Source organism: Ailuropoda melanoleuca, chromosome 10, assembly GCF_002007445.2.
Source record: "Ailuropoda melanoleuca isolate Jingjing chromosome 10, ASM200744v2, whole genome shotgun sequence".
NCBI classification, from domain to species: domain Eukaryota; kingdom Metazoa; phylum Chordata; class Mammalia; order Carnivora; family Ursidae; genus Ailuropoda; species Ailuropoda melanoleuca.
This window is the reverse complement of record NC_048227.1, coordinates 61069839-61096749: the sequence shown is the minus strand read 5'-3', so window position 1 is coordinate 61096749 and position 26911 is coordinate 61069839. Positions and strand designations below refer to the sequence as shown.

The window sequence follows — 26911 nt, the reverse complement described above, 5'->3', positions numbered from 1 at the left end:
CTCTGACAACAGGGATAGTAATAGTTATTTACATCACAGAATTGTTGGATGGCTTTCCTGGGAATATCTGTTGAAGCGCTTAGCACAGAGCAAACGCTGAGCTGATAGTTGTAGAGTTATAGTTAGTAGTAATAATAGTAATATCACTACTGTTGATCCAGTGGGTTGATAGTAGCTGTTTTTGTGTGTCTGTCTCATTCTGTCCCTCCCTCCCTCCTACTCTCCCTCCCCGCGAGCTCACGCACGCAAGCGGGAGCACACACACACACACACACACACTCACACACACAGGCTTACACACACTTGCAGAGCACACACTCCCTTGGTCTTTCCCTAACGGCTCCCAGACGGGTCACCTGCCTATTTAACCCTCTCCTCTCCTGATTTGAATCATCACAAAGACAGGAACATAGAGTTGCTGTATGTGTTGGTTGTTTTTTTAAAGGTCTAAGTTATGACAGGTTCGTTGTTAGGGAAGTAAATGTCAAGGCAATTTAATCTTTGGGTCTTTGGAATGTGTGTAGAAACCGGGGCTTTCGTGACTTTGTATAAGACCTGCTGTGAGTTTAGGTTTGTGTATTAAATAGTAGAAGAAAAATGTGTCTGTTCAAACATTCCCAGTATTGCAGATTTAAGTTGAATAGATTATTATCTGGAGGAAAATTCACGTATAAATTAGACTGCGAAGAATTCATAGTTGTTGCAGTTTTCATGTTAATTATTTCATGTTAAAAAATTGTTACGGCATAAATTAACACATTCTTTCATGGTGAACATATTTTAGAAAGATTTGTTACTTTAATAACTCTTTGTGTATTAGAAATCCCAGATGCCTGTACTAATTAAATATAATCAGATTTTGGATTCAAAAAGCACAGTAGCCATTTAACACAAACAAGGAGGCAGCTAGGTTGACAAACACAGTCAGGAAGAAGCATATCCCTGTTTCTTTCAAATTTTGAATTTCAACAATTCAGAACTGTGAATTCAATTTCTGTCCTTCCTTTGTATTACAATGACTGGGGATTATCAGTCTCAGAACACCAGCTTTCCAGCTCAAGGGCTCCTGCAGAATTATTAATCAGCCTCATCTGAGGCCTCTGTAATCCGGTGGCACATCAAGGCTGATCTCGCCATGCGATGCCCTCCCTCTGCCCCTGTCGGCACATGCGTTTCTTGTTCTCTGTCAACAACAGCATTGCAATTCCCACACAGTGTGCTGTGACCTGAACAGCGAATGTCAGGGAAGGGGAGGTGGGCGGGGAACCCTTTTAATCATTGGATTTAATCTAATTCTTCCCATGCTAGAGAAGCAAACCATCCTTTGACGAAAAGCAAACCCTTTCCAAAGCAGCCATTGTTTTAAGTCCTGAGCAGGAAACTTGTTTGTTTTGGACTGACCCTCCTGCCCCGAGGGGCTGTCTGGTGAGAGCCTGGGGAACCTCTGGGAGGGCAGAACGCCCTTAGCCTGGTGGGAGCCAGCCCTCCCGCTGAGCCCGCAGGGTGCCTTCCGGAACGAGCCTGGTTCTGATCCAGCCTCCCCATCCCTAGTTTGGTACACTTCCGTCACTGGGCAGAAAAGCGCCTTCATTTGTATTCTGCCGCTTGGAGCCCCGGGCTTCCATGGCATTTCCGAAGGGATGCTTTTGTTTATCTGCTGAGCCACCCTGGAGCGGCGGGGGCCAGGTTGACGGCCAGGGATGGTGGGTCATTCTGCCGGGGAAAGGCAGATGAATTGTGCACACTTTTATCCATTTCCCGCACTGAAAGAACATGCGGAAAGCCAAAGATCACAGTGAAAAGAAAGGGATTTTACCTCACCCTTGCCTACCCCAGACTCTCTTTTAAGATTAAAACTACAGGAAGGAGGTGGACTCAGTCCTTCTATAGGCTGACAGCCCCAGGGAAACAGATGGGACCACCGTAAGCCCTGATCACTGACAGCCTGCTCCTCTGAATATCTTTCCTCTTTATCTGCGCTGGGCAGTCACGTGTTCTGTTCCATGCAGGGGTCTTTCTCCTTTGTGCTGTCTTGGGCAGAGCAGTTTGGCGGTTGTTTCTGAACGGTCAAGAGAATGTCCTTGGTCGGTGCATCCCATGTTTCTTAGTAATCAGCAAGAAGGAAGCAGATGGTCACCCTCTGTGATTTTAAAGTGTGTAAATAGGAACTGCAGACTGCCATCAAACATCAAAAATGTCACTTGGCTTCCTCGTCTTGCTTTGCTGGCAGAAGGAACTCCTTCATTTGCATCATCTGGATAATCAGGGGCAGGCAGTGCAGATGAAAACTGCCCCACCTTTGGAAGCCTCCATTTCTTCCAGCTGAAGGAAGGCACACAGCAGCATCATGCTGGTCTCCCCAGTGGCACAGACCTTGTGTGGGGGCGGTTTGAAAAAGCCACCCTGGAGTGGTTATTGTCTTCTGCATATCCTCTCTTCCTTTGATTTCTTGCTAACTCCCACCAAAGCCTCAATATGACCACCAGCTGTCCCCAAGCAACTCCCCAGCCCCAGTGCTTGTCCTTGCTGCCTAGCATACTTTGTGGCATGATGTCAGACTGAACCAGGCCCAATGCCCCTTCTGGGGGTGGCTGGATTCCTGGAATAATTTCTGTGTTGAGCTGCGTCCCAGACACCCATTCATTACTTAGGTCTGAGTTCTCAGCACCCTGACAGCAGCATACACGTGGTTAGAGAGCCCAACACACAGATTCTGATTTTGCTTCTCTTTGGCTCTTGGAAAGCCGGAAGGATCATTGGTTCTAGAATACCTGGCAAAATTCCTCCTTTACTCATTTCCACCCAAGAGAACCACTTAAACAAGCCTCCCCCAACACAGTGTATACTTCAAGCGAAGTCCTCTTGGAGGTTCTTAGATTTACCATTATTTTAGGAGATGCTAATGAATTTCGTACTTTTGTGCTGCCGATGAGAGTTCTCCTAGGTTGCCAGTGGTCACCGTTGGGAGGAGGGTGGTAGGGAGACAAGCGGCCAGAGCAGCCTCCCCTCGCTTGCTGGCTCCCCCGCAGATAGCAGAAGAAATGTCACAGCTTGCTCTCTGTTCTCCTCCACATGCGCCTGCGCTGCCCCTCCCAGTTCACCTTCTACCTGCCCTTCCTCAACTACGGGAGGCCAGGCCTAGTGCCCTGGCCTCAGCCTTATCTCCGTTCTCCCTGGTGGCTGGGTTTGCTCCCTTCTGTCCTCTGCTTGTCCTGATTAGGTTTTCAATACCCACCAATGGACCTTGCACCCCTTCTCTGTCTGGTCCTCTGTTCTGGGCCTCCCTTGGGACTTCTCTCACCCCTCTCAGCTTGGATATCCCTTCCATGGAGTCAGCCACACCCGACTTCGGGTCCACACCCAACTAATCAGTCTTTGTATCCAGGCCCTGCCTCTGGCCCTTGGTTCTTGTCTTCCTTGGCCGAACTTGTTCTTCCTCCACCCACATCCCTGGTGGGACAGCACTCCTCCCTCTTCTCCTCATTACCTCCTTCCTTCCTTCTCAGATTCCCTGCTCACCATGAAGCATTTCAGATGGAACATCACATGAATGCATTGTACCATGCACCTCTCCTTTACTCTTACTTTTAAAACATGGTGCTAAAATCTTACGAACTTAAAGTAGATTTCAGCAGAACGTGTCACCAGGAATAACTGGAAAACACACAGTTGTGTTGCTCCAGACATGTTTGGGAAATTTGAAAGTCATTCCTTTGGCCTAGTGTGAAATATCTGAATTTTGCTTTGCCTGGTTTTATTGGGTTTGAAATCATTGTTTTGTTTGAATAACCACAGAGTTCCAGGTCAGGCCAGCCCTGATTTCGCCTCTTTTACAGGATATCCTGTCCTAGTCCTGCCTCGTCACCCCTCCCAGCCAGTGTAATCAGCTTCCTGTTGTGGGCATGGTTTGTGATTTCTTTTCCTTTATTCTGCAGGGTGACTTTAAAGTTGAAGTACTGCACATTATTTAATTTTGGATGTAATAATTTGCAGAGTTTGTGGATTCCTAATTAAAAGGGACCCTGGATGGGTCTTTGGTTCAGAAAAACAGTGTCTGTTGTTGAAGCTAATGCCTTCCCTCCTTGAAAATGCTATTAGGGCACCACTGTAGTCTCTGTAGGAAGGATTTGGCTGTCCTTCTCCACCTTGGCCCAGTTTTTTAGCCAGAGGGGTTGTTTTCTGAGACAGGGCTGTGGAATTGGCCTGGTCGCTGGGGGCGGGGGTGGGGGGGGGAGTTGACAGCCCAGCTCTCCACCAAGAGCCAATAATGTGAGCTGGCCACCCCCCCCAGGCCTGTCCTGGCCCCCAAGCTGAGCCCCTCCCAGGGAGAACCACGGGTCACACCGGCATTTCAATGGGCCACCTCTATCCAGAGCCCCCATTCCCTGTGCACTTCCTCTTTCCCTCTCTCTGGAGCCGTCTTTTTCCTGAAGCCAGTGCCACAATCTATTTAGCTGTCTGTTGGGTTTGCCTGTGAGCCCTGGCTCCCCAGCTGCCTGGAAAGGCATATGGCAGGAGGTGACCCATGCTTGGTTTTCTCAGGAGGCCCTCCCCCTGTGCCGGGGACTGACTGGACCCTCAGTAAGTTCTCAGTAATCGATGGATGAGCGCACTGGGTTTTCTTCATCCTCTTTTCCTCTCTTAAAGTTTGGAAAGCTTTGGCTAACCTGGTGCAACTAAATGCCTTCGTGTTACTGTCCAAATAAGATAATCATTGGCATTTATTCAGCTGTCACAAGGTGCCAGTTGCTGTGCTGAACCTCTTACATTATTTATAATTCTCACCACAACCTCATGAGGTTATCATCGTCCCAGTTTACAGACATGGAGACTGAGACTGTGGGAGGTTTTAAGTGGTTACCCAGCACATTGAATGTTCAAGCCCAGACCTGCTGACTTCGAAGGTCCTTTTGTAAATGGCCATCCTGGGCCTTCTACAAATGACCCCTCGATCACAGCACAACCCACAGAGTGGGCCCCTTTGCTCTCTCACTTAAGAGCATTTTCCTCCCGTTCCTGGCCAACTAACATAACTTAGTAAAGGAGGTAGACTTGGGAGTTGAAGTCTCTGCCATTTTCATTTGAATATCTCCAGTGCCACTGCCATCATCTTAATGCATGAGGATGCATGAAATATAGTAAGCAACCAAATCCAGTAAGAACTGCTTCCGTTCCAGGCAAAGAAAACAGCTTGCCTGGCCACTAGGGATATAGGACCGTCATTAACTGGAATGGATCCTGGGGGCTGGAATGAGCCATCCTGACTTAATGAATTTAACTGGTCTTCCTGTTTTCACTTAAAAACCAAGAGCATTCTGTCAAACCATCCCAAAGTATGATAAGGATGATTTTATTCCTATAACACTAAGAGTGAAAACAATTATTATTTTGTTACACTGCTGTGTGCTCACTCTTTTCTTTTTTTGGTTTGATTAAATCTGTATAAAGGAAGAGAATTTCTTTGGCCATCACAGTGTTGGACAAATTGCTAGGATAAATTGTCTTTAGCCAGCTGAAGATTTGTTGAGTAGTTGCTCTTTAACCAGCCTTGGGCAAGGTACTGTCAAGGAATAGAAGCATACAACATGGTCTCCAACCTCAAAGGATTGACATTCTACTTAAGAAGATAAAAAGAACACCTGCAGAACAAGCAGAAACACATGTTGGGTACATGGGCACAGCAGTGTGGGCTATAGCACTGAAGCACTTGGGCTCTGGAGCCAGACTCCCTTGGTTCAAATCCCAGTTCCACCATTGCCACATGTCCTTTGGCCTATCATTTTACCTGTCTGTGTTCAGTGTTCTCATCTGGAGAACAGGACTGTTCCTGGCATCTATGTCCTGCATATAAAGTACTTAGCATGATGCCTGACACTTAGCAAGCACTCAGTATATGTGTAATTATTGTTGAGGCTACTACTGTCACACATTAAACAGTTATTTGTAAGATTGGCTCCACGTGCATCAGAGAGATCAATGAAGGCCGAAGTAATCACAGATGACTTCATGAAGAAGGTGGGACTTGAGATGAGTAGGCTTCAGCTATACAGATGGAAGAAAAGAAAACATTTAGAACAAGCTAAGAAGCAGCAGGTATGATTACGCCAGGGGCAGGGTACAAGTTCTGGGACAGCAAACCAGAGGAGAAGATGTGTTTGAGGTGGCGAGAGTTGAAGTTGAATAGAGACTTAGGGGTGAAAACCAGGCAGGGGAGTTTGCCTTGATGCAGTGGGGGGCCCACTATGTGGTTGGTGAAGGGAGCGTTATGAAGCTGAGGTTTAAGTGACTTGTTGGAAGGACAATGAGCCGAAGGCAGGGCACAATCCATGAACCATGACAGGAGGACTGATCAGAGGGACAAGGATCCAAGACAAGTTTCAGCAAAGAGCTTAAACAAGAAAGGGCAAAGACATGTCAAAGAGGAAAACAGGAAGCCTTGGTGATACGGGGCGCCTGGCCAGCTTAGTCAGTAGACTCTTAATCTTGGGGTTGTGAGCTTAAGCCCCGCTTTGGGCATAGAGATTACTAAAAAAAAAAAAAGAAAAGAAAAGAAAAAAAAGAAAGAAAGAAAAGGGAAAAAAAACCTTGGTGATGGATTAGCTCGGAGATTTGAGGAGAGGGAGAAGTTCCAGCTGGCTATTAGGTTTTTCCCTGCTTTGAAAAGCCTGGCAGAATGATGATCTGACCCCCAGAAAAGGGATACTTAAAAAAAAAAAAAAAAAGTACTCCATTTGGATCCTAAAATATTAAAGTAAGAATAAGCTTTTTAAGTCAGGTCAGTCATTTAGTAAAATTTTCTGCCTAGTACAAGAATCTCCTTTATAATGTCTTATTCATAGTAAGATGATTTAGTAAAATAATGAATTTAGATTCATAGTTGCCACATTTGAGATAAAGGTGGGACACCCTAGAGGCTTTATCCCTTCAATGTTTGCAAATCAAGAGCTGGGACTTCTGATGAAAAACAGAGTCTGTGTAGTGTTTCCAGCCCTATTCCCACAGAGATAATGGGTAGTCGTGAGAGAGGGTGAGTCTCCCAAGGGAATAAGTGGAGAGGGAAGAGTCCCCAACACTTCGGCCTCCCAGACGCTTGCAATTAGCAAGTGGTGAATGGAGAAGAGCCTAAAGCAGAGACACAAGAAAGGCTTGGAAAGGAAGGAAGGACATCAGGGAAGAATAAATCCAGAGAAGATAATTAATTCATTTCTCATGGAAATGTGTGAGCTTTGCACAGTGTTGGAGTATGCCAAGTTTTACTCCTTTGTTGCTGAGATTATTAGTATTATTCAAACATGAAAAGTGTGCTAAAATAGCACAAGTGCGACTAGAGCCACTAGTTAAATAAACATGACGTCAGAAGTGACAACAGAAGCATAATCTACCCAGTGCTAATTGCCAAGAGACACCCGTGGGCCTTGACATGTCATGATGCTCCTCAAGGGTGTTGAAAAGTCAAAATGCTCTACACGTTCTTTCTCATCATAAATCGTTCTCAAGGTAGTGATATATTATCTTCCACATTTGAAAGACAAGGAGAAAGAAGGAGGTGGGATGTCATCCTCTTCTGCTCACAAGCCCCAGTGGCTTTCCATCACACTTGGGATGGGATCCAAAGACTTTCGTGGGGCTTGCAAAGCCCCATAAAATCTGTCCTTGTAGCCCACCTTATTCTTCTTTACAGCGTCTGTCACTGTCTGACATATATCATGGCACTCATTTATTTCCTCTCCTTCCCAGACTGAGCTGCAAGCTCCATGAGAGCCAGAGATTGAGGTCGCTGTCGCATCCCTAGCGCTAGGTATGGTGCCAGGCACACGGGGGAAACTCAGAAGTATTCATGGTAGGAAACGAGAGAACAAAACCAGCCAGCACTCATGAGGGTTTGATGTTGTTTTGTGGTCAAACTTTGGTAACTGAATATATCCACAGCCCTCTCTTTTCTCCTACCTGTAGCCTGAATGACTTTTCACCTTATTTTACCTGAGAAAGACCAGGGCCTGGGGGTGTGAGTGATTGGCATCCAGTTACAGGCTTCATCTCATTCTATTCGGAAAAGGATTTTCACCTTTGTTCTGCTGTGAACACTCTCAAGGCCTCTGGCCACCTAGACTTTCTGCTGTTATAACGCCCCCCCCCCAGCCAGCTGCAACACCAGTGACTTAGGCCCCCCACTCCTCACAGAGCAAAGTCTGGAGCTCCTTCCACCTCAGACACATTCACTCCACACTTCATTTGGCAGTAAAAACACAGGGTTTTCCAGGTGTTTCTAAGTGTCATTAGTGTGTGACAGATGCTTTTCTACTGCAGTCGGCAGTTGTGAGACCCTTATAAGGGCATCCAGATGTTGGCAGACAGTGACACTGGTCACTGAGGACAAGGAGAAGACCTGCTGGAGAGCCAGGAACTAACAATAAGCCTCATGAGGAGCTGTGATGGTTCAGCCTGGAAAGGAAGGCTGAAACCGCTAATCAGCTGTCCAGTTCCTCTGTCATTCAACACATCTTTATCTATCTATCTTCTGTCTATCTTCTATCTATCTTTATCTGTCTATCTTCTGTGCACCAGGCACTGGTCTCGTACTGGAGATAAGGTGGCCATCCAGAAAGACATGCTCCTGCCCTCAAGGACAGTCTCTATCTATTGAGAGAGGCACGCTCCAAACAGCAGATATATTCATCTGCCCTTGAATGGTAGTAGCCACAAAGAGCAAGGGCTCTGATGGCACAGAGCTAGGAGCCAACCCCAGCCTTAGTGTTCAAGCGAAGGCTCCCTGTGCAAATAATTGAGGCTGAGAAGAAAGGAGCAGGAGCTAGCCAAGGGGTAGGGACTTCCACAAGGAGAACAGCCTGCCCCATGGCGCTGCGGCAGGTAGGAACCATCCGAGAAGGACAATGGAGAGGTTGCGGGGTGGGGGGGGGNGGGGGGGGGGGGCGGGTTGGGAGAGGGATAACAAGAAGCGGCTGGAGCAGTAGGGAAGAGGGATCGGACTGTGCATGTGGGCCCAGCTGGAAGGCCCTTGCAGGAGTGCAGGCAGGTGACGGGGTGTGAGTAAGGACTAGCATGAGGGTAGTTAGGATGCCCGGACACATTCACAGTGAAGCGGCCTCAACCTAGAGTGATAAAGCAGCAGGGGCCGAAGAGGACACAGGGAAGACACACTGAGCTCCCTCCCTGGGCAGGCTCGGCCCTGCCTTGTGAGGGCACGGTGATGGGCACTTAGACGGAGCATCTGGATAAGGAGCGTTCTCGGCATTCTGGTCTCCCCCACTGGGCAGTTTACAAGGCAACAAATGGTGAAAAAAAAAAAAGCAGAATTCTGGGAAAGGTAAACTTTGAATGTTGTATTTGAGAGGCCTTTTGAGGCTTCCCAGTGGAGACGCTGAGGAGAGAATCCGTTACACGGATCAGGAATTCAGGACGGAGGGCCCATCGGGTGATCCAAACGCAGGTGACACGGGATCAGGACAGCAGTTGAAGCCGAGAAAGAGTACAGTGCCCCCTCGTTACACAGAGCTCATGACCACTCAGTTCACATCTCAACAGAATCTAGAGAAACAGGATGGAGACGTCGGTGACAAATGATTATTTAAAATACCGGCATGTTTACTCACCACAGAAAATGGCTTGGCCTCAGGCTCGCTGGTCCTCACTAGGGTTACAGGAAGGTAAATGACGCCAGTCCAGATGGTGGTTCCAGGACCGGAGCCTGTGACAGCACCAGGTCAGGCTTTCAGCAAGGGCTTTACCCTGGTAGGTACAAAATCTGCAAACGCTGCCTGGAAAACAGTGGAAAAGACATTTCAAGTCCATGCGTTAAATACATACACATCTATATATCATGTACGGCCTTTGTCTGTTGGCCTCAAAGACTCCTAAACTGTTAAAGTAATTCAGTCAGAAATAAAGGAATTATCATCATTCTAGTGTTTATTTTTTGGTTTATCTAAACATTGAACAAGTTCACTGAGTTACTGTGTCCTCCAAAGCCCATGATACCAGTGACACAGATTATCCTACCTGCAGTTTGCTGTGTTTTCTCTGATAAAATGCAAAGGAGAGGAAATTGCATTGGCATCTGAATCTTGCTCCCAAACAGGAGAATTTCAAGAAGAGCGAATCAGCTGGTTACACAGTAGGGCCAAGTTCATTGTAGTATAGGCCCTCTGGGCACTGTCTCCTTTTTTCTGCAAGTCCATACTGCTTAGGAGGCAACTTTGATCCTGACTTACTGCCTGTCATGGTATCTTCAAAAAAATATGACAGGGCAGAACTTTATTTTCAAGGGAAAGGCAGTGTTTGCACCCAGGAGATCCTTCCTTCCAGGTTTCTGAGCTTTCTTGACTTCACTGGAGGCCAGAGCCAATCGCAGCCCCCCCCCCCCCGCCCCTGCCACAGGGCCACCTGTGGGGGTTGTGTAGGTGGTGTTCCAGACAGCCCTAGCGATGCTGTTCTCATAGACTGAGGTTTGCAATGTACAACCTGCCTGGCCCTGCCCCCCCCCCCCCCCCCCCGCCCTCCCCCCACAAACCATTTGGAGCTGCATCTGTACCCCCAGGAGGTGGGAAACCAAGGTGAGGGGAAGTAGAGGTAATGAGATGAGTTAAAGAGCAGACATCCATCAGTTCTTTTGTTGAAACCGTAGTTAATGGTTAACAGATTATCACTGCTTTAATTTATTAGCCTTTTTGCTGCCTTGAAAAGGAAAATATGAGTTATCTTTAGAGAAACTTCTTTTGTCAACAGTGGCTGCTATTTTAAGACTGAAAAGAAGTCAGGGATATCCGACAAAGACATTCTTTATTTCTTTTTCTTCCAAAATGCATTAGGTGTAAATATATTGCTTATTTTAGAAAGAAAACTAATGCAAAATAGGGGTGCCTGGGTGGCGCAGTCGTTAAGCGTCTGCCTGTGGCTCAGGATGTGATCCCGGCGTTCTGGGATCGAGCCCCACACAGGCTCCTCCGCTGGGAGCCTGCTTCTTCCTCTCCCACTCCCCCTGCTTGTGTTCCCTCTCTGGCTGGCTGTCTCTCTCTGTCAAATAAATAAATAAAATCTTTAAAAAAAAAAAAGAAAACTAATGCAAAATAAATTTATTTACGAAAGCTCCTGCTAATAAGTCTCAAAGCACATATCCACAAATGGTTTCCTATCAGAGATCCGTTACGGCCTTTGTTTAAATTTATTTGTTGAAGGCTTGCATATTATAATTCTTGTTGTAGATGATGTAATGAAAAAACAATGAAGCCAACTAACACAACGGGCCAATATATTGACATTTGTTTGAGTTTTTGTTAACCTCAAATTATGAAGTCTTCTCTCCGAAAATCCAAGGTGACTTCATCCAAATTTTAAACAGTTTACTTTCAGCAATACACACACACACCTTCACAAATGTTGAGTGATTCCAAGAAGGGAAGAAAGGCTCCTTTTGCTTATCATTTTATTTACAGGATTTGTGTCTGCACAGGGGAGAAAAGAAAGTTCTTTTTGCTTTCGAGATGGACATAGATTTCCAAGCCATTTGGCTCAAGAGATAGTTTAAATAGGAATGAATTTAATATACCTTTAATTCTCTGAAATAAGAGAACTCCACCTGAGGTCTGGTCCAGGGCAGTCTGTTCTCAACACTGGAGATAATCTATCACATTAATCCCAGCAGCTCAGAGTCCAAAAGCTGCGTGAGCAGAACGCTCGAGGGTAGGTTCTCACACAGCATAACGCTTTGAAAGAAACTTTAAAAACAAAACGACTGTTTGGAGAATACCAGGCCTTGTGTAGAATCATGCAGCACTTAAGAAAAGATAGAAATATGCTTGAGAAACACAGCTAATTAAAAATAACTCAGTGCATAAAAGGAAAAGAAAACTATAGAATAAATTCTCTGCTCCAGTGTAAATGTGAGATGCCACATAATGAAATAGTAGGATTTTTTAAATTTCATTTCACACTGGCATAAAAGAGATGGAGATGAAAATTATATTGCCAGAAAATGCCAGGGTAGATTTGCTAAAGATGTTATCATGTACTGTGTTTAAAACAAAAATCTAATTGCTGCAATTTATCATACCTCTCGTTATTAAACCCATGCTAATTTAAAGATTTTAATTATTTGCCACTTTTGCATATTGTGACTTTTCATAGAAGATACTATGAAAATTTCTGTCAGCCTTTGTGTGATTTTTTTTTAGGAGGTCCTAAGTAAAATTGACATGCTTTAAACATATCATTGTGTTCACATCAGTAATAAAAATTCCTTGTATTTTTCTTTTAGTTTATTCAGTGAAATTTCTGAAACGGCTTTATAATTGCTGAGCTTAATATATGAGAGCACAGGCTGCTGAATCAATTTTAATTCCCTGTACACACATCTAGCCTTATAAAGAGCAGGGTAGACGCCACCCTTCCTTTTGGATTGGAGAGAGGATTCTTTTAATGATCTGAGAAATTTGAAAAAGATTCTACTGACTTGGGCATGAATTTGTTGCTTGGTCTTGAGAAATCAGACTCATAAGATAGTCATTGAAGTAAGACTGCTCTTTAAAAACAAGCAGTAAATAGTACGCTCTCTGGCTAGCAGGAGGAAGGTAGGGAGGTAAGCAGAGGTAAGCAAGGGATCATAGAGTACAGAAGAAGAAACTGTCCCAGGAGTTAAGATGGCCACTATCAGTGATGGGGGAAAAGGAGGAGGGAAGCAGCCAGAGGCAAAATCATTTCTCTGCTGTGGGTTTTGGAGGCCTTGGGAAATAGCGCCCATTTCCATAAAATACATGGGCTGCAGCAAATTGTCTTCACCTTGGGAGAAGCATGGTGGTTGGATATGGTTTCTGTGTACCTCCTAAGAAGGACTACGGCCTTCTATACCAAAAAATTCGTGGCAATAGCATTACGATTTAACACTGTATGTATTAATAAAAATATGACATCATTTCAAAGCAAAGGAAAAAAATACATAAAATTAGTTTCCTAAATCACAAGTCAGCCCCACATACAGACCAAACCTATGACATTCAGTGTGGCTATTGATTCAAGTTCTAGAAGCCAGAGCTTTAAGGGGCTTTGAACGCCAACTGTTTGATGGGAAAAATAAAATTAGACTAGCTTGCTTCAGGTCACAGAGCCAGGACTAGACCCCAGCTGCTCAGTTGTAGTCCATTCTTATTCAGCACCTTCCCATCCTCCTCTACGAACTTGCTCCTATGAAAGTGGCTTCCAGGCACTTCTCCCCCAGCCCCACATCCAGCGCCATGCTCTCTGCCTGCCGACTCACCACATGTTCTTTCTGCAGGTGCAAAGTTCCCCATTAAATGGACGGCCCCCGAAGCAGCCCTGTACGGGAGGTTCACGATCAAGTCTGACGTGTGGTCTTTTGGAATCTTACTCACAGAGCTGGTCACCAAAGGAAGAGTGCCATACCCAGGTAAGAGCAGGACCTAGCAGAGATGGGCCTCTGATAGGATGCTCTCTTAACACTTTGCCCTCTGAGCCCCAGCCTCAACTTTCTGCCAAGCATGAGTTTGAGGAACATGGACAGATATTTAGCCTGGGAAAAGCAGAACTGGGAGCCACCGTGGACCTCACGTAGACAAGCAGCTACGTGCATTGTGTGCCAGGATTCATGTAAATAGCAGCTGGCATGAACGCTTCAGTCCACCCCAGTTCGTGGAGTCTGTGCTTTCTCAGTAGGAACACGGCCGTGGCTCACCCAAACAGAGTTTGCAGACACTTCCAGGAAAGAGGAGAAAAGCCCCCACTGCTTTTTGATTACACTGTAGCATTGACCCACGGAGTGAAACTGGCAGGAAAATGCCAGGACCTGCTCTCTCTGCAGGCCCCAGCTCCAGATGGCCAGAGAGAGCAGAGGCACATGCAAAATGCAGTCTTGAGGCCACGCACCGCCCATCCGAACAATCAAAATATGCCCTACGAAAGCAAGTGTAAAGTAAAGAAATCGGAGCTTCTTAGGCCCTGGAAATTTTCTGGGCTATCGGATTCATGCTTTTCAAAGAAACCACAGATTTAGGTTATCCACGCTTAAATTCATTAATTTCAACAGACGCTGGTGTGAAGGACACTCGTGCCATTTCACCTCCACGCTTTAGTGGTTATATTATAGCACATGGACGATCTGCTTTCTGAAATGTTAAGGACATATTTTTCAGTTACTGCTGAGTGAAGAAAGAACGTAGCTCCCCCTCATTCCCTGCCTAAGAAAGGAGCTTTAAAAAAAAAAAAAAGCCATGATAGAAACGATAGTGGAGATTAATGAGGAATTGAGATCTCTTGCAAATCCTGGGTTTGTAATTCTATCTTTGCAGTCAGAGGAGACAGCGAGGGCAGATTAATTTGTAATCCCTTTGTTCGTTTTTTATGATTATTTCTGGTCATCTTTGGAGAATGTAGAGAAGTAGAGAGGATCTCTTTTCAGGTTGGCGTGGCCTTGAGACTCCTAGGAGACCCAGGTTGGCACAGAGACAAAATGAACAAAATTCCCTGTCTCTGAAGCGCCAGCACTGGGTGTTTGGAGACACGGGTGGAAGTCAGTTTTATTGATGCGGTGGCGGCGGCTGCTGCCAGCATGCACGAGTGGGCAGACGCTCCGAGAGTAGCCAACCAGCATGGAAGAAGGGGCTGCCCAAGAGGGGCCTGGAGTGCAGCGTGAGCATTTTTTAGTTGCTTCTTGGGGGTGGGGGCGGGGGATGTGCAGGTCTTGGGATTTTGAAGATATGAAGGCACCTTTTTTCTTTTTTCTTTTTTTCTTTTTTTGCCTGAATTTTGAACGAGTGTCTCCCTGAATCCCCCGGGTTTACAGTCAGCCAGTGTGTTGAATGCCACGGAGGGGAAAAGGTTAATGTTGTTTTGCATTTCTGTAAAGACTTTCCTTTCAGTGACACAAAGCCACTTTTTGTTCCTCAGGGTTGCAGGCAGAAACCAAGACAAAGGGGCAGGGGCTGGGGCCCCAGAGAAGGCAGGCAGGTGTGTGCTTCTGAGGGAGAGGCTTTTCCCAAGTTTGGATTTAGCATAAAGAAAATGTCCTCCTTTTATAACTCAGACTAAGATTCATTCAGTATAGTGTCCGTGAGTGTGAACTGTGCCGGGCCTTTTGCTCTACCTGGGAAGTAAGTACAAATAAGACATTCATACTCTGAGGAAACGGCTGAAAACCTTCCTCGAGCTAGGCACTGTTTTGGTTGCTGGGGATATAGAACAATGCACAAATAAATAAATGTTGCCCCTGCACTCATGGAATTTACAGTTAGATGGATAAAATATGTATCAAGTCCAGGAAGAAATCCGTCTTTTCTGATATTTATTATTAGAGGGAATCATCCTCGTGGGATGAATCACTTGAATTTACCCCCTGTGGGCCTCGAACCTTAATTCTGATAATGGGGTCAGGGGCACGTGATGCAGGTATCTACAGAGGGGTCTTTCCCTCAGAACCCTGTGAGGGTCATGGAGGAGTTTGCAGTGAGAGCGAGGTCCACTTGATTCTGCGCAGTTACTACAGTGAGCAGCTGCTGACATGCCAGGGGGCCGAGAGAGCTGCCCTGCTTCTCTGAGGGTAACAGGACGGGTTGTGTCTGAGAAGCTTCATGGAAAGGGAAAGCAGGGTTTCTTCATCAAGTCAAGGGAGAGAGGAAGGTCCTGGATACAGACTGGCATATGGGAAGGCACCAAGGCCCAAGAGGACAGAGCTTCTCCAAGGAGCTGCAGGAGAAGGAATTTGAGGGCCGTGACGTGAAGCCTGGCTATGCAGCTGGAAAGGCTGGCCAGAGCCCATCATCATCGTGGGGGCCTGGTGCGCTGCCACAGGGGGGCTCTGGGCCTGGCAGGTCCGCAACAGCGGCCAGGGACTGTGTCAGCGGGTGAGCGCCATGAGCTGCCCCTGAGCCATAAACAGGCACAGAAAATTGTTCCCAGGCCTGTCCCTAGCCATGGGTACTTCTTGTTTTTGTTTTTTAACGTAGTTATAATCCTATTTAATTGGACTTCTGGATCTCACAGTAAATTCTTCTTGAGGAAGAGGCTTTTACAGAGGAATTCCAATTACAGGATTATTACCTTACTGAAGGATAACAATTCCTAAGGCACAGTGGTCATTAAGCTTCATCCAGACGTCACTGTGAAAGGAAGGACCTTCCTCTCCACATTCTGACTCTTGGTATGGCCAAGTCAGTCAGTGTGTGCCCAGGCATTGCTTCTCTGCTGCACGGAATCATTGTGCCTATTGGGGATACCCAGGACAGACTCCCAGTCCCCATCCATCATGCCTTCCAGTCTGACATCCGGATGCAGAAATTTCTCAGTTGGCTGGAGTATATTTTTAAGTAATTCTTTTTTCAAGAACAGTAGGTGGCGGTATTTTTCTGAATTCTTTCATACCTGAGCATGACCTTCTGTCACCTTCACACAGAGGAGAGGGACTTTGGCTGGTAGATGAGGATGGAGGTCAAGGGAAGGGAGGTGACTTATCCATGGGTTCATAAAGCTTTCCAAGCATTTCTGCCCAGCATGAAAGGAGTTCCAGAAGTAAGAATCAGAGAGGGAGTTTAGAGTGGAGTATGTGAGGTGTGACCACATGAATAGCAGAAGGATTGAGGAGACAATGAAACATGGGTCGGCTGGTTAGTTAACGAGTTCTGTAAAAGGAATGGATTAAAGGAAGGGGAGAAGGACAATCTCAAATTGAATGACAGCCTTAGAGCCAAAGGAAAAAATACTGAAATGCGACACTGAGATTAACAGGGAGGTAGCAGAAAGGAGTCGCACGCACCACACCCTCCCAGACAAAGGTTGCTTCCAAGATGTGTCACAGAGGTGTACACAGTTCCAGAGAACAGCTTCGCTTTACAAATTCCCCGGGATCAGCCTGACTTGAACACATTCTAGGCCTAAAAGTCTAGCTTGCTTTTCTTTGAGCCAGGGTGCAGAACCGTTCTTTGCATCAAGTTTAGAACGGATTTTGTACTGATGGACTGTTGTATGTGAGAAATGACAACACTTACATAAAAGGAGTTTTCTGGGGTTTATGCATACAATCAGACTTAGGCATTTTAACCCATTATGTCACCTTCAAACCCTCCCCCATATCCTTCTTTTCCTTTTTACCTCCATTGCCCTGCATCAGGCTGCCATCCGCTCTGCAGTGACCTCTTCATGGGACTTGCTGCTTCAGTTTCTCCTCCCTCCTCACCCATTCTATCACTGTCACCACCGGGGTTGTTATCCTAGAAAACAGAGACCCAGTTATCTTACTCTCCTAGTTAAAAACGTCTGTGGCTTCCCTTCACCTTCCAGATAAACTCCAGAAGCCTTAGTTTGCATAGTCCTTAATAACTCTTTCCTTGTTGGGGGGGGGGCTCCTTGAGTCATTCCACAAATATTCATTGAGCACCTGCTGTATGCCAGGTGCTGTTCAAGCACCAGGAGTGCAGCACTGAACCAGCAGACAAAATCTTGTGCCCTTGTGAGAGAGCATTTATTCTGTTTGGAAGAGACAGACAATAAACTGAGATAATAAGCAAACTCTATTGGGTATTGGCTGGTGGTAATGGGTAGGGAGAAAAGTAAAATGGGGAAGGGGATGGAGAGTGGCAAGGGAGGACCTCACTGGGAGGGATGTCTGAAGAAGGACCTAAAGGAAACAGGGCCTTGAAAAAGGGAAGAAGGCCAATGTGACTGGAGCAGAGGGAACAGGAGGTCTGAAAGGCCCCCAGGGAGATCAGATAGGGCCTTCCTAGGTCAATGTGAGGACTTTAGCTTTCATTGTTAGTGAAATGGGGAGTCACTGAGGGACTTGAGTGGGAGAGTGACATGATCTGACATGATTTCTCTCTTGCCACCCCCAACCCTCACACTGAGCTGTCCCTCTGATGTGAGTCATTCTTCTCGGCTTCACTGTCTGCCTCAGAATCCTTCAAAGCCCCCAGACTTCATCTCCTTTGTGTAGCTTTCTTCATGTCCATACCAAATGACTTGCCCTGTCTGCTTGCTTCCACGACACCCAGTACATCTCTGTTAAAGCCCCAATCCATGTGTCTGGAATTCACAGTAGCTCTGAGGGGACAGGAGCTCCTTTAGATATCCCCAGTGCACAGCAGTGTCTCCCCCATGGTAGACTCTCAGTAAGCGTAAGCATATGTGGGTGGGTGGATGGATGGGTGGGTGGGTGGATGGATGGGTGGGTGGGTGGATGGGTGGATGGATGGATGGATGGATGGATGGGTAGATGGATGGGTGGATGGGATAGCAAAAAAAAAAAAAACGATGATGCCTATGAGGTTTTTGAAACAAGATTTTTTTTAGTTTGGCTGATAGCCTGAAAAACCTTTTAATTCTATTCCATCATCTCCACACATAAATATAGCATGTATTGTCCCAGCCACAAGATAGCCTCTGTCCTCAAAGTTGTTCTGGGAAATTGACACTGTCGTCAGTCGAAACACCATGTTCCAGTACTGTTCTAGGCAGACTGTCCTGGCCATTCTGTGCCCTGGCTCTCAACTGAACACCTGCTTTGTGAATCTGGCAGGATCTAGCAAAGCAGAAGCTTTCTCTTAAGCACATCACATTTATCCGTGCATTTGAAGCACTTTCAAATCTTTTCGTAAGTGACAGCTGCCTGGCTTTTGTGAATATATCCTGTCAGCTAACGGTGTCTTGAAGAGGCAAGGGAAATTAGTGAAGCTAGAAGCTACCTTCCTTAGAGAATTAGAAGTCACACCCTTCTTTCCCTCTGCCCCACTCAGACACCCTACAGCCCAGAATCATAGACATTTATTCCTCTGTGTTCAGCAACCCATTTTCATCACCTGCACTCTTACTATTCCTGCTATGCTCAGCGTGCCAACAGAGCAGATTTTTCTTGGGGTCGGAAAAGATCAGACTCTCCAGCCAGAAAAATAGGAAGCAGAATAGAACCTCTACTCTCAGCCAAGGGTGCTTTGTCCTTGCCCTCCCTGCCCCCGTCCACAGTCCCTAGGCCTTCTCCTTTCAGCTCCTGAGTTCCCCCAGAGAGGGAAGCCTGCTTGGAGTGCCCAGGAGTCATGCTGCCACCTGTCCCTACAAGGTTTCTCTTGGCCAGTGTGGCTGGTGAGAGGTGAGAGGAGGGGAGCAGAAGGCAAGCGGAGAGGGCAGCCAGAGAGGAACTTCCCACTCCTGAGTCCTGTGTTCCACCGCCCTTCATTCTCAGCTCTGTGTTTCCATGGCCTTCCCGGTGGACACCCTCGTGCTCTTCCTCACTCCTCCTTTTCTGGGACAAAAGAGTTCTTCACGATCCTGCATGACCAACTTCAAGTAACCTTTCTGTATTGTGGCCCCTGAGTAGCTGTCATTTCTATATTTATTAATATGGTGGGCTTTAATAAAAACAGCTGCCCGGAGGTTATCTGGTCAAATGAGGCAAGAGAAAGAGAACTAGACATTATTGTGCCTTCTCAGAGTCACTCCTTTATTTTCGTCTATACTCTTTGATCAGTATCTGTCTGCCCTAAGTTTGTACTTTGATCCTTCACCAGACCTAACATGACACCTCCTGATTGTTGCCTAGTCAGGCAACTGTGGCACGTGATGGTCTGTAGCACAAGCTCGTGCCCAGCGAGCACCATTAGCTTAGTCCTCCTTCCCCTGGCAGTAGCACAGCCTGCTCAGCAGACACAGGCGAGTAAACAGAAGGAGCTTTTTGCAGGGTTTATGCAGAGAAGCAAGGGGGAGCCTCTGACGAAAGCCTTATGCACAATAGAGCATAATTTCCTTTGAATGGAAAGCTCAGTTTGCAAAAGTAATCTCAATGTCTGATAACCTAACATCATTCCCATTGTGAAAGTGCTTAATTTTTCCATGGCACAAAAATCCAGGTTCTTGCAACCCATAGTCAAATCCAGATGCAGCCTTGATCCGCTAACAGTGAAAATCCCTGATCATGCAGAGCTGGCCCCTCTGAGATCCATATTAGGAAGCTGCACAAATGGGAAGCCTTAAAGCCAAACCCTCCTCTTTCATAGAAGACCTTTTTTTTTTTTTCCAAACAGCTGAAAGCACAGTGACTGTGGAGGTATTTTGTTGACAAATGAAGAAACTGAGGCCGGGGAAGGTCAAGTCATCAGTGAGAGGTGCAGAGTGGGAAATAGTGAAGTGGTTCTTCAGGGGAAATGAGCTTTCTTTCCCTTCTGCAAAGAATCTGACAGAAAAGAGGGAGGGGAGTCCCTGTGGAGTTAGTAGGTAGCTCGAAGGATAGGAATGGGAAAATCTAGAAGAGGAGGAGGGCAAAGACAAGGAGAGAAGGGAAAGAAAACGGACGCACATGGAAATCGACACTGTTGGCAGCCGCATGCAGTGAGCGTCCGATGCCTGCCGCTAATTCAGAAACCACGAGGAAGCCAGCAAGATGATTTAGAAAGGACAATGTGGTCCTAATGACAGGAAGGGAGTGCAGTCCCCTTGGCTGGAGAATCTCAGCTGCAAGGTTTTGGGCAGACCCACTGGAAATGCTGCTCTCTCTGCAGCCGCGTTTTACAGCCAGAAATCCGTGGTGACGGGGGGCCCCGTGGAGGATCTAGGGAAGAGGACTGGGAAAGCAAACCCCAGCACAGCAGGCCCCACGGATGTTCTGTGGACTGAGGACCACTGAGCTGTGCCCTGCGGGAGTGACCCCTGGAAATGGCCCATTTTCCCGATCTAGTGAGAGGGTGGAGAGTCAGGGGTTGCACGGTGGGGGCAGAAGAGGACAGGGTTGGCCAAGCCCGGCGGTCCTCCTCTGACGTGGAGGTTGGGAACCAGGGCACACACCCAGCTGTGCTTTGTGACTGTGACACCTACCCCGCAGTCAGGCCCTACCGGTAGCAGAGACACACACACACACACACACACACACACACACGCTGACAAATGGTCTCTAGTGCAGCTCCCGCTAGGAAACCTGGAGGTCCGAACTGTTGATGACAGTGTTTCCCTAAAACGTGCCCATATGTCGTGTTTTCAAGCTTCTGTCTTCTCTGTGTCTCTGCTAGCATTCTCCCCCATGAAAAGGGAGAAAAAGGAAAAACATTCCCAAGCGCCCTCCTCCCTCCCCATCTGCTTCCTCGACAGGAAGTGCGGTAACCAGATTCCTGTCTTCTGGCAGCCCCATGTCCCTCCAGACTCTCCTCTGACCGCCCTGGCACTCCAGCTCATGCGTAGCCCCTTCCCAGTCCCTGTCTTTCACCTCCCACATACTAGGTAAAGCCAATGTCTTGGGGAAAGTGGCTAAAAGAGGAGAACTAGTAAGTTCTTTTGGTAACAAAAATATGAAACCATCTAAAGAGAAAAATGAAATAGGCTCATCTTTATAGAATGTATAGAGTAAAACCCATTTTTGCAAAAAAAAAAAATTCTTGAAATGATTTATCAAAATTCTTATAGCTGAGAGTACTATTTCTTTAAGTATGAGCACGGTCCACTTAATCTGGCTATTATTTGTAGAGTCAAAACCAGCCTAAGCCTTGCTCAGCAGGCATCTCCTGACTGCAGGGTGGGGACGGTGCCGTCCACGGCTGGGCCTTGCAGACTCTGGCTTACAGTCAGTGGGAAGAGAGCTGATCCCACTCGCACTGTCATTGTCAGCCAAATGTGCATTGTCTTTTTTCCCACTTTTCTGGCAAAGCTGTCATTGGTATGTTTCGGTTTGGCCCAGGGTGCGGAATGGGCTACATATGGTCCCCATGCTTTGACGAAGCCTGTGGAGAGAAGGCACGAGAAGAGAAGGAAGAGGAGGAGCAAGAGGAAGGAGTCAGGCAGGAAAGGAGGCGGGGCGAGAACAGGAGTGGGCATGTGACTGATGGTGTGGGCCTGCTGGCGGCCTGCGCGGGTCCCCTGGCTACCTCCGCCCAGGAAGCAGGCTGTCTTGAGGGATGCTGCGTGTATAAGGTCAAGTTGCTCTATCTGCTATGTCTAGGACTTGGGCAGAACACTGGAAAAATAGGCCTGACCCAAAGGCCAATTAAACTTTCCATTGGCAGAGATTGAACTAAGAGTTTAAAAAAAATACATGAAATCTTTCCATTTGAGTAGTTTGTTTTTTAATGAAATGAAACATTTACTGACATGAGCTCCACAGAGCAATAGGAGAATGATTAATTAAACTCTGTGGTGCCATTTTGGACAGTCTCAATGCCAGAGTAAAGCATTAGAAGGCGTTGGGGCAGGGAGGGTGGGGGGAGGTGAAACCCCTTCCAGAAGGGCCCATCAAGCCTTCCGAGGTTCTGACCTTCTGCCTGGCTTTCCTTCCAGTTCCTACAGGTTCCTGGCAGGGGAGGGACAAGGGGGATTTCTGCAGGTTCAGGTCGTATGGCTTCTGAGATATGAAACCAAGGACTGTAGTAAAACACGAAGCAAAGGCTTTAGAGAATGCCAGAACTCATACGTGATTACACTTTCTTCCTAACCTTTCTGGGCTTCCTGGAATGTGGTCGCTGCCATCACTCAGGCCAGAGCCTCCCAGCCAAAACTCTTGGGCCCAGATGTGCCCAAGACTCAGACATTCACTCATTCATTCATTCACTTATTTTTAAAGAATTTATTTATTTGTCAGAGAGAGAGAGTGAGAGAGAGGGCACAAGCAGGGGGAGGGGCAGAGGGAGAGGGAGAAGTAGACTCCCCGCTGAGCAGGGAGCCAGATGCAGGATTCCATCCCAGGACCCTGGAATCACGACCTGAGCCAATGGCAGACGCTTAACCGACTGAGCCACCTAGGTGCTCCCAGCCTTTTTTTTTTTTTAAGGACATCCATACTATGCATAGACCATCCATCATACAACATCTCAGAGAGTCTGGGGCCATGCTCCATATTCAAATAAGACATTCTATAGCAGTATGTACGAACACATAAAAACAAGAGACAGCCTCGGGTTTTACGGCCACATGAGGTCAGTTCAGATCAGTTTTGCTGGCAAGTGAGTTACCAGAACCATGGGTTTCCAGAGTTTGTTGGGTGTCAGGATGGTGGCTAAGGATGTGCTGATCCCTGTCCGTCACCCAGTTTGTCCAGAGCACCGCAGAGCACCCTGCTGGCAGCCTCATTTTCTTCCTCTTGCTCCCAGCTCCCTGCCCCATCCTGAGTTTTCAAAATGAGTTTTCAGGAGTTGGAGGAAGATTTAAGCTAATTAGCCACAGAGCTGACCCAATACCCAACTGAAGAGGGCACCTGTGAAGTCAGGCTTGGTTGGGAGGCCCGGGGGCCGTGCTGGTTCATTAAACCTCTGTCACTAAATGAGGGTCACTCCCAAAATGTGAGCAAGTTATGTGAAAATAATTAAGTTGAAGGCCTACTTCAACACAGCAGGAATAAAATATGGATTTTATCACAAGACGTTCTAGTGGCAGAGAATAAGAAAGCATCCCAGGGGCGCCTGGGTGGCACAGCGGTTAAGCGTCTGCCTTTGGCTCAGGGCGTGATCCCGGCGTTATGGGATCGAGCCCCACATCAGGCTCTTCCGCTATGAGCCTGCTTCTTCCTCTCCCACTCCCCCTGCTTGTGTTCCCTCTCTCACTGGCTGTCTCTATCTCTGTCGAATAAATAAATAAAATCTTTTAAAAAAAAAAAAAAAGAAAGCATCCCAAAAAGGCTCTCATAAGCATGTGACTGACAGGGCTGTGGCTGGGAGCCATGGAGCCAGGATAAACCCAGTTCCAAAAGGAACAACAAAACAAAGAAAATGGCAACAGACCCTGAAAGTCAGGACAGGGTTGTGCTCTGGGCCCAACTCCTCCAGAGTTAAAGGGAGCTGCTCCGTGCGGATGCTGAGGTCTTCTGCTGATGTCCCTGACACGTAGGGGAAGACATCTAGGTTTCTGTATGCCTTGAAATCAGGTTCTTGATTCTGTAAGTAAACTAGGTCAGAAGTTAGAGAGGATTCCAGATTACAAGCTTGGGGCCAAGGAGCAGCCAAAACATACAAGTGCTTGGCGAGCAGTGGCAGAACGCGATACGACAGGAAAAGGAAGGAGAAGTGGAGAAGAGTGTCTGGCAGTGATTGGAAGAGGGGCCAGGGCATTCATCTCACCCCGCCTATGGCATTTCCTGCTCTGTCAGGAAGGCCAGCGTGCAGGGAGGCTGCCTTCTCCCCCAAACGTCTCCTGTGTGTGCCATGCAGCCTGAGGTTTCAACATTAGGCAGCTCCCCTGGAGGGTCACAAAGGTCTCAAATGATAGATGGCCTGTCCAAGGTCATCAGTAAACATGGGCCCTGGAGGCTCCCTGTCTCCCCGTCAACGTCACCAACCCCTCGGGGTCACTGGGCCAGACGGTGCCCAGCCATGAGGACACAATGGCAGCTCTCAGCTGGTGGGGCACCAAAAGCTGGCCCGGGCAATAAGCAAAATGAATTTATGAAGTTCAGAGATGGAGTTTATAGATGCTATAAACATGGAACAGTGTATTTTTCATTCCATGGGTTTCTTTTTCTGTGTCTGCCTCATTCATAGTTTTGGTCAGTTTAATTGAATTGTAATTTACATACAACAGAATTCAACCATTTTAAGAACACGGTGGGTTTTGACAAGCATTAAACAGTGCCACCACTGCATACGGGATCTAGAACAGGAGCTGGCCGATGACCGTCTGTGGGCCAAATCCAAGTCCCACCTGTTTTTGTTTCGTGTATTTTTAAAGGGTTATTAAAAATAATAATATGTGACAGAGATCATATGCAGCCCACAAAGCCTGAAATATTTGCTATCTGGCCTTTACAGCAGTAGATCGCTGACCCCTGACATAGAACATTCCCATCACCTCTCCATTCCCACAGCCCCATGGCAGTCATTCCCCTCCCCTCGCCCCTGGCAACGACTCATCTGCTTTCTGTCACTGTGGCTTTGCTTTTTCTAGAACTTCACATAAATGAAATCATACAGTACGTTGCCTTTTGTGTCTGGCTCCTTTCACTTACGACACTTTCGAGATTCATCAGCCAGCTTTCCGCATGCAGCGGTGGCACACTCCTTGCTTATTTCCAAGTGGGGCAGCGTCCCCCGAAGGGCCGGGCTTCCCCCTGGGCCAAGGCAGGACTCTGGACACGTTTGCACCACGTGCAGGCTCAGAAGAAAAGGGAGTGGCAGGGCCCCACACTCACTGCCTTGTCTTGCAGGCATGAACAACCGGGAGGTGCTGGAGCAGGTGGAGCGCGGCTACAGGATGCCCTGCCCGCAGGACTGCCCCATCTCTCTTCACGAGCTCATGATCCACTGCTGGAAAAAGGACCCGGAAGAACGGCCCACTTTCGAGTACTTGCAGGGCTTCCTGGAAGACTACTTCACCGCCACAGAGCCCCAGTATCAGCCCGGTGAAAACCTGTGAGACCGGGGTCTGCAGAGAGAGGCCTTCTCGGCGAGGCTTCCCCGCCCCCTCCCCATTAGCTTTCAGTTCCGTAGCCAGCTGCTCAAGCAGTGAGAGCCTCCCGGATCAGATTGCATGTGACTCTGAAGCTGACGAACTTCCACGGCCCTCATTAATGACACTTGTCCCCAAATCTGAACCTCCTCTGTGAAGCATACGAGACAGAACCTTGTTATTTCTCAGACTTTGGAAAATGCATTGTATCGATGTGATGTAAAAGGCCAAACCTCTGTTCAGTGTAAATAGTTACTCCAGTGCCAAGACCCTAGTGCTTTCCTTTTTTTAAAATGCAAATCCTATGTGATTTTAACTGTCTTCACCTGATTCAACTAAAAAAAAAAAAAAGTATTATTTTCCAAAAGTGGCCTCTTTGTCTAAAACAATAAAATTTTTTTTCATGTTTTAACAAAAACCAATCAGGACAGGTGTTTGGTTTTTTCTTTTTTTATAATAGGAATATATATAATATATATGTCCCTGTACATACACCATGTGGGTGCTAATGTGGAGACCATGGCCGACCTGGGCCGTAAAGCCTCGGGACCCAGAGTGAGGATTTTACTGCCAAATCAGCATAAAAGCACTGGTGTCATTCTGCAAACCAGTGGCCTCCTTTTTGGCTTTTGCAAAGCATGATCTTTTTTCTTTTTTTCTTTTTTTTTTTTAATTTGGATTGCACTTTTTTGGTTCATGATTGTACCCGTAGATGGCTGTTCCTTTGACTCATTTCAAGCAGCCCCAGAGCTGAATTCACAAGTTCTGTTTCCAGTGTTTGCTTTGACTTAACTGCGATTTGTTCTTGAAGCCTAAAAGCATATTGAAGCAAGCAAATGGCCAATAACTACCAGGGGAACTGGAAGATGGATACCACACATACTTCTTGTATAAAAATATGAATGCTGAAATGTTTCAAACTTTTTTTATTTAATAAACCTTGTAACCACATTTAAATGGTCTAAAACCCATAGCGTTAGAGTCATGGCGACCTGCTAAACTTTCTCATGCAACTAAAACTTCTGAGGGTGGGGGTTGGACATTTCCCATTGTAAAATAAGTGTTTCAAACGTCCTGTACTGCTAATGAAATGACTTTCTCTATGTCCAAGAAGTCTCCAGTGGAATAACTATGCACTACTTTACATTTCATGGGGATGCACCAAAAAAAAAAAAAAAAAAAGTATTACATTTTTAGTTGCTGTTTGTACCAACCTTGAATTACATGTTTAACAACAACAAATCAAAAAGCCTATTTCTATTAAGTTTTTAATACTGGGTAGCAACTCTGAAATCTTAATTCCTTTTTTGTTATGATTTATTTGTGAGTTTACATTTTTAAATTGTTTAACTTTCTTAATTTAGTAATTAAAAAGAGAGCATTTTACATTTGAATTTTTTTTTTGTTCATTTGTTTAAATCATGGAAGGTACTCGAGTAGTGACATATCTGCCCCACAGCAGGTGATAAGGAGTTCTCTGGTCCATTTAACCATTGTGCAGTGACTTCCAAATGACAGAAACGTTTAGAACCCTTGGAGTGGGTTCTTC

The 26911-nt window shown here is 46.6% G+C and overlaps 1 protein-coding gene across 6 annotated transcripts in view; it reads left to right on the top strand.

Annotated features, from left to right (window-relative positions):
* FYN (FYN proto-oncogene, Src family tyrosine kinase) overlaps window positions 1–26544 on the top strand; it is a 189683-nt gene extending 163139 nt beyond the window's left edge. For all 6 annotated transcript variants that reach the window (XM_011222251.3, XM_011222248.3, XM_002917157.4 and 3 more), the window contains 2 exons: window positions 13286–13417; window positions 25121–26544. In XM_011222251.3, the coding sequence (XP_011220553.1) occupies window positions 13286–13417; window positions 25121–25329 (341 nt within the window). In that variant the 3' untranslated portion in view covers window positions 25330–26544. The remainder of the gene's footprint in view (window positions 1–13285; window positions 13418–25120) is intronic.
* Window positions 26545–26911: the final 367 nt, after the last annotated feature.